The 15,389-nt window shown below is 38.2% G+C and overlaps 1 protein-coding gene across 1 annotated transcript in view; it reads left to right on the top strand.

The window, feature by feature from the left end:
• NETO1 (neuropilin (NRP) and tolloid (TLL)-like 1) overlaps positions 1-15,389 on the top strand; it is a 192,816-nt gene that overhangs the window by 166,702 nt on the left and 10,725 nt on the right. Inside the window, exon 8 of the mRNA XM_009333501.1 lies at positions 7,834-8,062. Within this exon, the coding sequence (XP_009331776.1) occupies positions 7,834-8,062 (229 nt within the window). The remainder of the gene's footprint in view (positions 1-7,833; positions 8,063-15,389) is intronic.

Raw genomic sequence — 15,389 nt, 5'->3', positions numbered from 1 at the left:
CTTTCTGTTAAGGTTGAAATGTTGGAGGATAATATCGACGACAAGCGTTTTTCTATATTGGATGTGTCAGCAGAGTTTGACAAGGTCCCCTGGGAAGACAGAATGCTTGCTAGTGCTCAGGTAGCACTCCCTTTGGTGGGTAACTTTCCCAGCAAGGTACCATTGTGTCATGCTTGTTCCTTGAGAGGTTTTGTAGAAAAAAAAAAAGACAGCAGAATTTGACAGTAAAAGTAATAAAACATTTGCAAAGATGATGTTCTGATGCTGGGAAAAAACAATAAGCAGTGCTTATAATCAGAAGCTCTGGGCAGTTCAGGAAAGAGCAACCAAGCTACGGATAGGCAAGCATTAATTTGAATCCTGTCCAGTGGAAGTCATCTATTCAAGAGAAACAAACAAGAAGTACATTTAGACTGAGCAAATAGTGAGGCTACCTGCCGTAGGTACACCATGAGAAATAAAATGAAGTTGTAAGCTAGTTAGGCAGAGATGCCTAATTCTCCTACCCCACCTGAGCATGCTACTGAGCAAAGAAGATCTCTTTACAGGTTATAGGATGCAAGACTTAACAAAAAGCTTAAGAAACTGAAAGGATTAATTAACGAGTATCTAGTTTTGACATATTATTGCAGTATCCTTAAACCTAAGCTGCCTATGAGCGGTGACGTTTGTTTCAAGCAAAGCTGTTGCGAAGCAGTGGGAGTGGGATGTGCAGCACACAGGAGGGGGCCAGGGTGGGGGTGGCCACAGGGTCAGGACATGGCCGATGAGGAGAGCTGGGCAGGCCCAGCCATGGCAGCCAGGGTGCGGTGGTGGCTGGGCTCTCCCATGACAATGGGGCCAGCTCCAGCTCAAGCCAGGCAGCAGCTTGGCGATGCATGAGGCTAGGGCAGTGAGGCGTGAGGCCAGGCATGGGCCAAAAGCCCAAGTGGGACCAAGACACTTGCATATTTACAAAGGATAGGTATTGCTATGTGGTAGAGGCTCTAAATCACTCGCCACTGTCTTCATGGTGAAAAACATGTATCCATATACCTGACCAAATAGAGAGATGATGCTTTTGGTTCCAGGTGCCTGACTTCTCTCTCCAGGTGGAGGGAGACTGGGTTGTTGCGCACGCATTTCCTAGACAGTTAGGAGGAAACACACAGTGAATCAAATTGCAGAGCTACAAGTCTGTATAAACCAATCTGACTAAACCAAAACATTTTCTGTTTTCACATGTGAAGTGGAAACTTGTGCTCTTGGATAAGACCTGCAAGAAAAACAGTTTAAGCTGTCAGCACTGGCAGACTAGCATATCCCTAATTTTTGGAGGCTTCTTAATCAGATGTAGAAGAGAAGCTTTAAGTAGTACACTAAAATTTAATAGGAGCCATTTGAGTGGTGATTCCTGAAATGTTATAGAAAAATGAAATTTAGAGGCTGAAAAACCTAACAGCCAGAAACACTTTTACAGGCTTCAAATGAGATCCATCTCTGAAGAAACTCTGAAGCTTGCTAATATACCGATGATGCAAATAATATTATGAATGAAAAAAACCCAACACATTTACATGGCATCCCTGGAACAAGGTGAATAAATTACATTTAAACAAGTAGAAAATATAGTTTTCCTATGTTAAACTATTAAAATAACTTCTTTGAAACAGTTTTGTTAGATGAAGATGCAAGACAAGCATGTGTGTAGAATCATGTATGTAGAATCTCTTCTAGCAGGTGTGGTATACAGATGCCAGAGTAGCACTGACAAAAAAACACTTTTAAGTTAGCATGAATCTATTCCATTCAGGTATAGAAATATTATAGAAATATAACCAACCTCAACATCCTCAAACCAAATAATTGTTAGGAAATGTGATAAAAAAACCCGACTGATGAAAGTAATAAAACATCTGCCAAAGTAAACAGCAGAATCAGGATGTGATCTACAGTCTTCAGTGTTAAAAAGCAGAACAGCACCAAGGAGCTGTAAAGGTTGTCGCTTGGGAGCATTTTGCCACTGTACAAGAGAAAAATGAGGATGACTTGATAGTTAGAACAAATGTCAGTTAGTGGGGACTCACAGAAGTCTGAAGAAACAAATAGGACAAAGCAAAGAAATCCAAAGAGCTTCACTTGTCCAGGAAAATGGTATTTTGATGTCTGAGCCTGGCTGTGGATCACAGGGTGTTAGAAGACCTACCATATAAGGTTGTCACCTTCGACAGACGGTATTCTCCAAGCCCCAGCAGAGAGGAAAATATGAGGTATGGAGTTGTCTGTTTGCACAGCATGGTCCCAGACTAGTAACAGCAGGCCCAAAAATGTAAAAAAAAAACCCAAACAAAAAAACCCCAAACAGAACATGTACTGTTAACACTTTGGGGCTGAAGTAATGTTGATTTTAAAGAAAAAAAGTTTAGGATCCAAGCAACAGGACAGGCTACTTTAGAAGACAAATTCAAGCAAGCATTGTTAGTAATATGCTCTTTAGGCTGGTATACTTGCCATCTTCTTGCCTTGAAGGAGATTAATTAGTGTTGCACAATCTGCTTTAAAAAACGGGGCTTCCCAGGCCTAAATACTGGAGGTATCATCTTGAAAGTCCTTTGTTAATCACATAGAGCTGAACAAGACGCAGAATAAAGCAGGCACTGTAACTGATCACTGAGCAATGGGGAAAGACATAGGACCATTTAACCCAATCCTGTGCTTACAATTGACTGAACCTAGAAGCTGAATATGCGAAATATGGATGTTAGGGCCTGATGAAGAGGAGGTTTTTGTCTTACGTTTAAATTACTTTTGGCAGTTGAACAATGGCTTTTTGTTTGTTTGGTTTGGTTTTAAGGGTCTGAATGTCTGTGCACATATATTAAGTCTGATATGCTGGGATATGGTTTGAAGCTTTTCCTGACTGGCCTGATCAATCATGTTGTCAGCCCGAACTTTCAGTGATTGATTAAAAAGCAGAACTCATCAAAAGTGATTCACTATGAAGAGATTATAATCTGACCATTTTACTGAGGTGACATATTATTCATAGTTTATAATCATTCTTTTTTTTTTCTAATATATACAGAGATTTTTGTTGTTTTCAAATTTAAATAAAAAAAATAGTAAAACTTATCCAGCATTTCCTTTTTCATTATTAAGATGACAATATAAACCTTAAAGGTGACAGTACAATTATTTAAAATATAATGTGACTGAGTGTAAATTATATATGCCACAGTTGCAGTGAGGCTTTATCAGTTTTGTGGCTAATGGCATTGACATTTGCAGTGACATCTTGAAACTCAGTAAAAGCTAATACTTGTGCACTAGCAGCCTGTTCTTCTAAGTAACGTGGAACTGATGATTTGAGGGAAGCGTCTTATTAAAACTTTACAAAAAAATGTGAAAGAAGAAGATATAGCAGTTATACTGCTTCCTTCAAATAAGATGTTCTCTTCAACAAGAATGTCCTGATTATGCTAATATAATGTGTCAGTATCTACAGAAATGTTATCATTCCAATAGCTCCCATTGGCATCAATTAAAAAATACTTAATGAAGGCAGATGGTTGTATCTGAGTTTGTGACCTCTTTTTTGTTCATTTGTTTTCTTTTGGGGGAGCAAAGTTTCTTATCCACTGCTGGTAGAAGTAACGACTAAGATCTCAGTAAATGAAATAACCAGAAATATTGATAATTTTTCTCTCACTTTCTGCTTAATTTCTTTTAGTGAGATCCACATACCAGTGAAAGTAATGAGAATATTGCCACTGATTTCAGAAAAATATGTATCAGGAATATTTTGCATTAGATAACAGTTTGTCATATAATCAGTTTTATTCTTTCCCTGGGGAACTCAATTTATTAGTAATTTTCTTCTGCCAGTGTGGGTCTTACAGCCAGTGACAGGAACAATGGCAAATATACAGTAATAAAACCATAAAAATTGGCAGAGGTGCGCAGATGCAATTAAATTATTCCAGCTCTTTAAAATAAAATCTGATCCAATATTAGGTTGTCAGTTTGTGTAATCAGTTTCCAGTTTTTAAAATGCACTGCAGTCTTAATCCATAGGTCTGATCCAAAGAAATAAATGGAAAGATAGCCACTGATTTCAGTGAGCTTTGTATCAAGTACTCATTGCTTTATATAAAGTTCTGGGAATAGTCATCTCCAAAGCAGACTGTGAGAATGAAACTCCAACTCACCTCAGAATATCAGGAATTTATTTTCTCTTATTTATGAAACTTCATGCTATTGGAGAAGGTGCCATCTTTCTTCTGAAAGATGGACATAGATTTTTAAGTCAAATATTTCTTTCCAGTGGATCCAGTACCTATCAAGCCTATATATGTTATGATATGAGCTGAATTTATCACACACAAGAATGAACTAGTATGAATGACAGCAGAATTCAGGCTTGGGAAGAACTGAAAGTGTTGGCTTTTTCACCAAAAGTCTCAAAGTGAAATGCTAAGTTATTTTCCTTTTGATTCCTTCTCAGCATTTGTAACTGCTACTCTAAGAAAAATTTTACTATTTTATAAGGCTGGCGTGCCACCAGAAACTAGAGAATGTCAAATGATAAGTCCATAGAAATAAGACTTTGGCTGTACTGTTATATGAACGATCTGTTTGAACAGATCAGGAATAATTGATGAATGCTGGAAATTGCTGGCTGAGAGCTGGTATTTTATAACCACAGTGAGGATTAGCGCACATTTCTTGTAAGAATGAAAGCTGACATAAATTACATCTCAATAATGAAATGGGATACCCTATACAAGATATATGTGTGCTTATGTATATGTATACACACATATATATGTATATATAAATATATATATGGCAGCAGGGTAGAAATAGAGAACAAGTGAGCAAGCATAAGAGGTCTTTCCCCCATTAGGTATAGTTTTACAATTGTTCTGCAGTCAGACTAAGATAATTTTTTTCTGGAGTAGGTAAGAGCTTTCCTGAAGAGTGGAATAAGATAAAAATGTGATATACGTACATTATATCTGTATGGTCTATCATATCTATATATGGTATATTGTAACATATAGATGGTATACATATGATAGGCGTATATGGCATAAAAGTAATGATTCATGACAATAATATGTTGGAAGCCTTCTGTGCTTTCCTATGAGACATTTCTCTGACATGCTTCACTTTCTGGAGAACGGTCATGTGTATACAATATTGCATATAATCAGTTGCAGAAGGTTTTTATTGCATTACCTGTGACAAAGCTGGCAAGCACTGAAGCACCCATCTGAAGCAGGCTGCTTCTGTTAGCGGAGGAAAGAAAAGCAAGGTGTACATTTAACTCCCCATTCTAAGTTAAACATTATGCAGAGATGGACAATGGACTATCATCTCAGCAGCTTCACAGGAGAGGCTGGGTGCCAGGGTTTATGCTCTTGTTTGAGCAGGAGTGACTGGTCTCTAGGACACAGAAGCAGCTCTCTGGTGTGTCCCAGCTATGGCCAGTTGCTGGGTGTGGGTATCAAGGCTCTGCCTCTTCCCATACCTCCCTCCCTCATGTGTAATCTTGCTCTGGCAGGACAATAGCGCGCCTGTGCCAGCTGGACCCCAGGAGCCGCTAATACAAGAAGGTCTTACCAAACCATGAGAGTAAGGAATAAGAGCCCATCTCACATTGCCCACCCGTTTCTGAATGGCTGCGTTTGAGTCACTGACTGGTCCAAAATTCTTGTCTGCAGTTCTCTCACTGGCCTTTTCCTGCTCATTTTTGCTTGGTTCCAGTTAATTTCTGCACATTTTCATACACTTCTTATCAGAGGTGTAACAGTTTCTAGCAAGTAGCTGGCAGCGAAGGTCAGCCATCTGCCTGGTGGCCATGGAAGTGGCTGATGCTGTGTAAACAGAAAAGAGCAGGAGCCACACTGAAGAGGAGGTTTACTTGAGGGGCTAAAGTAGTCAGGTATCAGCAGGACAGAAATGCTCTAAATAGCTGGAGAACACCAATAACAAGGATTTGGAGCACGAGAAGGAGTAAAGGGTCAGGTGCCTGAGCACCTGGGAAAGGGAGGAAGAGAGTAGAGAATGAAAGAGAGACTTGTAAAGGGATGTAGCCAGTGCAGAGGAACTTCAGAAATGCATTTTCTGCACTCAGCAAATCTTCAGAATCCAAACCAAACCTTTAAGTATGACTTTGCCAAGGAAGTAAGCGACCTGCTTTGAGAAGAATGGAAGCTGCATGTCCCCCAGTAGGAGAGGAAATGGAAAGACATTTCAAGACAACACATTTCTAAAAAGCAATGGATACTGTGAGAAAATTTCAGCAATGTTGGGTGACTGAACTCTAGTAATTTTTCATTCCACTGCAGGGGCAGAACAATGAGTAAATGGAATGAAAAACACTATAAAAAGTATTCCTTGATATAAGATATTGCCATCTGAATATTACTTTGTGTATTGCTCTTAACTGTTCCATTTTGTAGAGATCAATACAAGCAGCTTCCTTAATTTATAGTATTTAAAAACCAGCAGATGTGGTAAAAGTAGAATTCAGTTAACTGCAATTTAATTGAACTATATTCCTCTGAGTTCTTCTGGAGGATGGGAATGTTGGAACATAAGTAAGGATTACTGTAAGAAATAACTTACTAGAAAAAGGTGAGGCAAGCAAAATGAAACTTAGTATACCAAATTTCATATGCTAGTAAAAATTGTTTTACAAATATTCTTTTCAGAGAGACCAGCTGCAAAGCATAACAAGAAATGAAAATGTACCATAATACACTACCTGAAAAGGCTCATTTAAAAATCTGAGCTATTATTAAACAGTGGCAGACTGCTTAGTAGCACATAATTCTCAAACCATAAGAGCTTTAATATATTAATGAGGTGGTGAGTCCTGTTGCTACTAGGTTATGCTATGTTCGTCTACTTTATGCAAATGCAGAGAAGTTTTTTAAGCAATTGTCCTGTGCATATAAAAAACTACCTGAAGCTAATAAGATTGTTTATAAAGAAGTATAGCTGATGTCTAATACAGTGGATTTTCTTTTTGGTTATTTTTTCAAATGAAGATGCATATAGCTGGATAGCATTTTGTCCTCACCCCTGCTTCTTTTTGGGTAGATTTAAAGAGTTTTTTGCAAAGGGCAATACATCTATTACATTTGTGAGAGAACTTAGCTTGTATGCAAGAGACATTTCCTAAAAAACTTTCTAGGTTTCTAGCAGTTTCCACAAAATACGCTTGATTTCAACCCTGTTAAATTATGAAGATATATACCATAAGGCTTTGTTTAGAAAAGCTGAGATGGTGGCCAAATTGCTTGAGGAAACATAAAAAGATTAATGATTGAGTTCTGCCTGGCTCCCAGATTCTCACTTCCTAAATCAGTATAGCTGAGACATATCACAAAGATGACACATATTGACGCTGGGGAGGGAGCAGCAATTATTTGCCTTATTATTTTCCAGATCAGGCAAGTAATAGAGCAATATTGTACCAGCCAGCAAAAGAAGAAATTTCTAGCTTGTCTGTCCTTCAGCTGAAAGGACTGTTGTACATACTTCTCAAAGACGGGTATATATTTGGAAAATAGGACCTTACTGCAAAGAACAACAAAAATATCCAGATCTTCAACTAGATTCTACTTTGAAGCACAACAAAATACCAGGAAGTATAAACAGTGCTCAGTTTCTGTATTAATGCCTTTCCAAGGAAGTGGTCTACAGATCACCAGCTCCATAAAAATTATTTTGATGGTGGTGTTGTGTAGTCTTTCTCCCACAAGGTAGAGCAAAGGTGTTTACTGTTTGTTTAGTCATTCTCAAATGTCTGTATGTTGCCTTTGTTCTTTGTTTGTTTCATAGATCTATTTGCGATTCTTGGACTACGAGATGCAGAATTCCAACGAATGCAAAAGGAATTTTGTAGCTGTCTATGATGGAAGCAGCTCCGTGGAGGATTTGAAAGCGAAATTTTGCAGCACTGTTGCTAATGATGTAATGCTGCGGACAGGTCTCGGTGTAATCCGCATGTGGGCAGATGAAGGCAGTCGAAGCAGCCGATTCCAGATGCTCTTCACATCTTTCCAAGAACGTAAGACCCTAATCAATGTGTCTGCCTTTCAGTTTGTTAAATGATGCAGGTCCCAAAACCTGTTAATGTTTTCTTCATGCAGAGTAGTCACTGAAGAATGTTCCCAAACAAGCTATGTAAATATTCACAACAGTATTTACTCCAAGCATTTATAGTGTGCAATAGTTTGTAACACAGTAGGTAGAGCACAGGATTCAGAGACAGGAAGATAGGTACGAGTAGACATGATCTGTCCAGTTGTATGAACGCGACTTTTATCTGATCCCCAAGCTACTGAGCCGTTATGTCTCAGTTTTCCCTTACACAACATGGAAAATAATACAGCTCCAAAGGTTTTAATCAAGCCTGATCCTTTTCTATGAATTTGATTTTTTAGATCTCATTAAGATGGGCATTTGAAAAATACCTTATGATTATTTTATCAAAAATGGTGGGTGTGTTTGTGCGTATTCCAGAATGCATATATCAATAAACATATATGTCAGATATTGTTAGGCAAAGAATGTAGTTATTTTTTTGCAGTAACGGAAGTTTTCTAAAAGCCTTACATGATATTTTGGTTAATATTCTCTCTGTGCACCTTGCTTGCATTCATATGTTTATATGATTTCTGGACTCAGGTAATAAATAAAACAACTTTTGAAAGGAACAAAAGGTAGTTCTAGACAGTTTAAAACAAACAAACAAACCAGCCAACCACAAAACCCCCTCAACAAACACCAATAATCCCATTCACTGAAAATGATTGGCTCAGGTAATCACCTGTGAAAGATATTGATTGGTTTTCTTTGATGGAAATAATGCATATTTGGTCCCTTGAGGAAAAAGAGTATATGCATTTATTTTCACATGCTGATTCATGTTCATTTTTAATGTATTTTTTGGTTTGTGCATCACATGTCTGGCAGGAAGATTTCTGTGAGGCTGTCAGTGGTTGGAATGAAGGCGCAATCCTACCAGACACATTCTTCATCTGTATTCTGCGTGTGTGTACCCTGCAATGAGGCAATGAGACTCTGTTGAGAACAGCCTCCGTAATTCCTTAATTATGGCTCTGATTAAAAATTTCTGACAGTCTACATGCCTGAAACTGCATACGCCACTGTACTCTCACACTACAGCCCTAGGGTGGATTATGTTTTTCTTGTCTGCAAATCAGGCCAGGGTCTAAAAGATATTGAGAACCCTCAGTTGAGATGATACTGCCCTTTTCTCATTTCTGCAACTGGAGATGTCTTGAATATTCAAGATCTGATTCATTTTTTTCACAAGGCATCCTGATCTGTTACCTTAGAAACAACTGCATAGACACTCGAGGTTCACAGCATATAAAGAACCGGCAAGTGAAGCACTATGATGACTAGCTTTAAATGCAGGTTTGAATAACTGTGTGTTTGCAAGGCTTTCATATTTTAAAGGAAAATAAGGAAAAATGTGTTTTTTTCTCTTACAGTATTCCTAATATGTTTACCTGACATGCTACATCTTATGAGCTACTCCATTCTTGTAAACAGACAATAGTTTATACTTCATGGTATTCTGACTGGGAAGTTGAAAATATTAACGTGATGTGTTTTCTGTAAATTTATTTTGAACAGTCATTGCATGCTAAAAACTGAAAATTTATTAAGGGCTAAATTGTGCCTTGAGATATGTATACACAGCCTGCTCATAAATAGTAAAAGAAACTGCATCTGTGTTTTTAATGCAGGAAATTAACTTTAAAGATTTAAAGGTGTTGCAGATTGTACTTTCTGTGCCATGTCAGTTCTCCGCAAGTCCTGCCCTGTGCCGCAGACTGGTGCTGGCTGTCAGGAGTCAGCTAGAGCAGATGTCCAGTGCGCGCACTGCAAGACACAGCTCATAGCATGTGAACTACAATGTCTTTCAGCAGCGTGTGGGAATAATTAAATCATCTGCATGGAAGAGAAGGAATGTCAGACCTCATTCAGGGAGATGTGCATCAGGGAAGAGACACCTGTGTCTCTACCTGGGGACAAAGAAAGAGGAAAAAAGCTATTTTGTTCACCTAGAGCTGAGAAAGAAACAAAATAGAAGATTACATTTATGTTGTGGTTATGTGTATGAGAAAGAATGACAAAGTAAAATTCCTGTATTTACTGTTGCTGTGGGAATGACCAGGAGGTGTTGTGATCTGTAGCTCCTCAAGTTCCTCTCCCTAGCGTGGAGTTAACTTGTCGAGATTGCGAGTCTTCCCTTACACAAGACTCTGTGAACTGAAAGTGGTTTTTTTTGTAGAAACTGGCTACTTAGCCTGAAGAATGTGTTTTTTTTTTTTTCTGTGTAAGTCTGTTCAGTGTTAATTCTTGTTATAAAGCTGTTCCCTGGGGACTTGACATTTGTGTAGAACAGAGAAATCTTAAAGAGATTTCTTACATGATTATTTTCATATGCTTTGATAAGTGTGCTCCAATTACATTTGAAATATATATGTCTTTTTTGCTGGTGTCTAAAAAGTGGTCTCACAAGTTTCCAAACCTCTAGCAGTGATGCTCTGCAGAGCAGCAGTGCTATAAATATGTCTGAAGGAAAGGCATCAATGCAAGAAGTTGTTAAATTTCCTACACCAGAAAATCAGTAATGATTCTCACATCATCAAAATAGTAGTAGAGCTCTAAGTAACACTTAATAACCAATTAATTCTTAATAGCTGATAATTTACAGTGATGATCTGATATTTCATGATCAGCATTATTAGCTATTCCAACTATCATTATGGGTTTTGTCTGCTTATGTCCTTACCTTTTTAATCTTTAATATATCTTCTAAGCATATATATCTAATCATATTTTTGTGTATGGTAGCCACTGTCTACAATAGATTTCAAATATCCAATGAATTAATTTAAGAATCAGAAAAAGGAAAACAACAAAGCTGGTATCATCAAAAGATGTCTGTTCATCTGGTAAGATGACTTGAAAAATGAGTCTTTGTTTTTCCACCCACTGACTAACTGTTCATTTCATTTTCCATGACTGTGAGAGTGATCTCCAGCCTGATTAATGACAGACACGTTACACCTACAGCTTCTTCAAAGAGCTCCTCGTGAGCAGACACACCTACGCTTTAACCTAATAGCAGATTTGTAGAACCAGGGCATATGGGTAAGAGAAAATCCCTCTGTATGCGCAGCAGGACCGATATTCGTTCTCTCACCTCTGACTGCTATTTGATAGCACTGCTTCCTTCCCTGTCCATAACGCTGCATCACAAACCCCAGACCAGAGAAGTATCATTCCTTCACTTATTTTGTTGCCCCTTTGAGCTCTAAGCCTGTTTTTAAAGCCCCATCACATGTAGCTTTCCTAAAGCAGCACAAGTTCTGTCATTCTTATTTTCTTTTTATTAACAAAACCTATATTTGAATAGAAATCTAGGGCCATGTTTAGAAGAGTAGTGCACAGCTTTATCGAATAACAGCACTCAAGTCCTTGTTTACAGCCAGAATCCCTGAAGATGATCATCCCAGCATGGGCAATTCTCTAATGGAGAAAAGGCACTGCAGGTATGCAGTATTAATGACTGTGTTTATTTTGGTAATGCAAAGGGAACTACTGAGAAAGGGAACAACAAAGTGATAAGTGCAACACATGTGAAGAGATGGTTTCCCTTTACAAGACTTAGGAGTGTAAATAGATTGCAGCTTTGCTGGTTTTGCTCCCTGCTTCCACATTAATATATAAAAAGAAAATATCGGGATTGCCTCCTTACTGGTGAGCACTCATCTGTGATTTTCTTACCCTCTGAGCTATTTGCAGCTATCTCTAGTGAAAAACCCTCATTGGCTAAGCATCCCAATGACTCTCTGACCCTGAACAAACAAACCGTGTGTGGTGCCTAGAGTGTATAAACTGAACACAGACTGGAGCTCTGAGCACATGCTCCTGAGCTGCCATTCTCTGGTGAGTTTGTATATCAAAAAACCCCCATGAAACCACATATGAATGTTTTTCAAAGACTAGATTATCGATGTGTATCTGGTGTTAACCATCCGTAAAAGTTACATTTGTCTTGAACAGAGCTGTCTGAAGGTGACTGAGAAGGAAAATTCAGTATTAAGCACATTTCATTTTAAAGTTTCTAATAGCTGTATTTTAATAAGATTTTTTTTTCATTAATGACACATGAAAAGACAAGTAATTTTACTTTAGGTAATATACTTGTAGTGTACCGTACTAAAACCATCTTAATAATTTTATAATTTTAATAAAGTAAGTGAAACAGTCTCTCAGCGTGACTGAGGAACTGTTCCCTGGAGAGGCTGAGAGAAAACTTCTTCTGTTTCAAGGAAGATTCAAGGGACATCTGGAGAATTTCTTTTTTCTTTCTCTTGTGAAGGAAAGAAAGCTCTATTTTTCAGTAAGGAACAGTGGGAAAATCCAAATTATCTATACTTAAAGAATTAATGTGCAGAGCACGATGCAGTGAGCTATCTTGAGTACATGAGGAGTAGGTGTGAAATGTCTAACAAGTTCAGTGTAAAATATTTCTCACATCTAACCATTGTTAAGATTTCAGAATTTTCCCATTCACCCTCAGGAGAAAGCAAGACCTTTCAAAAATGTTATGACAAGAAGGGAAGGGGGGAAGAGAGAGAAGCCTAAAAATAGCAAGTAGGGTAGGGCATTCATCTAAGATTAGGGAGTCCCGGACTGAAATCCCTGTCTTGAAACAGGCTCAAAGGGTAAATCCACACGGTTCAATGAAGTATGACATAGACAACCAAGCTAGCTTGCTCAGAGCTAGTTCACACCCTAGAAGCAAAGGAGTTGCACTAACTCTGCATGGTGCTGAGAAACAGTGTAAATACACTGAGGAAAGCAATGCACTGAAGTGGAACAGCCAGGCTTCACACCAGGGCTGTAACAAGTCAGCTTTTGACTTCAACTTGTAAAAATGTTTTGACCTGGCAGTGTTTGCATTTTATACCCAAAGTATCCTGTAATGCCCAATAAAATGATACTCAACACACACAGATAATGTATTTTATTATTAATGTCATAACATCACAATAGTATAATAATTATTAATAACACATAGAATATTTAATTGCTATAGTGCTTTATAAATATTGTTATTTTATAGTATAAATGTGCATGTATTACTTCTGATTATTTATTTTATTGTCTCAGTGAAAGCAGTATTATTTTTTTAAAATATAAAATATGACTGCTTTTATTTCATGTTACTTTATAAACATGGCATATGGAAGAAATATTAATGCTTTTTATGTTTCTCTGCCTTAGGGCTATTCAGGATTAAAAGAATTTATGATCATGTTCCATTGATAAATGAAAATGTATAGATTATTTGCTCCATGTGCATTCCCAAAACCTTCCAATAGCAAGAAAATATAGACAACTCCATTGGCTAAATTTTTATAAATTTTCAAAGCAGTAACCTTCAAATACTAAGCTCAGGCTTTTTTGAATACTGTGATGGTAACCTTCTGGAAACATGATCATTATAACAATCTCCTAACTTGTACTAGAAATAAAATATATTTACATGCCAGGTAACAGAAATAGGATTATTATTATAGGATATTTTAAAGTATAGGTTTCCTAAACATGAAGAAGACTCTGGGATATCAGAGTCTATTCCTGTTAACTCACTTGCTTACATATCTTCTAGGATAAGTGCACCATCTTGTGTTCAGTATAAATATTTGTTGCAAAGCAGAAGACATTACATTATATTTAATTCAATAACTATAAAATCTGTTTGTATATTAAGATACAAGGTATCCCTACACATACCACACAATTAAAAAGAAAATATTATCATTAAAAATAATGTAGAATGAAAGTGTTTGAAGTTTTTCATTTTGTATATATTATTTTATATAAACTATAATTTTACATAAAAAATAATCATTGGTTCAAATCCAAACTGGAAAAAGAACCTTTAATAATATTTTTTCTTTAATTGGTGATTTAATTTAAATTATAGTGTTTTCATGCTGTAAAAAATCCAACAATTTATCAAAGACTTGACTCAAGGCAGCTTTGGGACACAGGAGAAATAACATAACTGTGTGTTCCCAGCTGTTACTTTTTGTCTGATTATGAAGCCATCTTTTCAGAGAGTCACAAAGGGGTTGAGGTTGGAAGGGACTCCAGGATATGGTCTAGTCCAATCCTCCTGCTCAAAGCAGGGTCAGCTACAGCAGGTTGCTCAGGGACGTGTCCCGTTGGGTTTTGAATATCTTCAGTGATGGAGACTCCACAACCTCTCTGGGAAACCAGCTCCTGCACAGTATTTGACCAGCTTCAAAGTAAAAGTTTGTTCTTGCACTTAAGGGGAATTTCCTGTATTTCATTTAGTGCTCTTGGCTTCTTTTCATGTCACTGGGCACTGCTGAGAAGAGCCTGTCTCTGCTTCTTTACTCCCTCCCATCAGGTATCTGTACACATTGATGAGAGCCCCCTCCGAGCCTTCTCTTCTCTAGGCTAAACAGTCGCAGCTCTGTCAGCCTTTCCTCGTATGTCAGATGATCCAAGCCTTTAATGGTCTTTTTGGCCCTTTGCTGAACTCACTCCAGTACATCCATGTCTCTCTTGTGCTGAGGAGCCCAGAACTGGACACAGCACTGCAGATGTGGCTTCATCAGTGCTGAGCAGAGGGGAAGGATCACGTCTCTCAGCCTGCTGACAGTGCTCTTTCTAATGCAGCCCAGGATACCGGTGGCCTTCTTTGCCACAGGGGCACATTGCTGGCTCATGGGCAGCTTATTGCACACCAGCACCTTTTCTGCAAACTTGCTTTCCGGATGGCCAGCTCCCAGCATGTACTGGTGCATGAAGTTATTCCTCCCCAGGCACAGGACTTTGCATTTCCTTTTGTAGATCTGCTTGAAGTTCCTTTTTTTCCAGCCTATTGAGGCCCATCTGTACAGCCACCCAACCACTTGGTCTATCAACCAGTCCTGCCAGTTGTGCACTGCCTGCAAACTTGCTGAGGATACACTCTGTCCCATCATCCAGGATATTAATGAAGAGGTTAAAGAGTATTGGCCTCAGTACTGACCCCTGGGGTACATCACTAGTGACTGGCCTCCAGCTGGACTTCATGCTACTGATCACAACTTGAGCTTGGCAGTTCAGCCAGTTTCAGTCCAACTCACTGTCTATTTGTCTAGCCCGTATTCATCAGTTTGTCTATGAGGATGTTATGGCAAACGGGGTTGAAAACTTTTCTTAAGTAGAGAAACACAACATCCACTGCTCTCCCCTCTCTCACCAAGTCAGTCATCCAATCATAGAAGGCTGTCATGTTGGTCAAGCATGATTTCCCTTTCATAAGT

Source organism: Pygoscelis adeliae, unplaced genomic scaffold, assembly GCF_000699105.1.
Source record: "Pygoscelis adeliae isolate BGI_AS28 unplaced genomic scaffold, ASM69910v1 Scaffold140, whole genome shotgun sequence".
Lineage (NCBI taxonomy): Eukaryota > Metazoa > Chordata > Aves > Sphenisciformes > Spheniscidae > Pygoscelis > Pygoscelis adeliae.
Note: the sequence above shows the minus strand (reverse complement) of the source record. Positions and strands in the feature narration are given on the sequence as shown.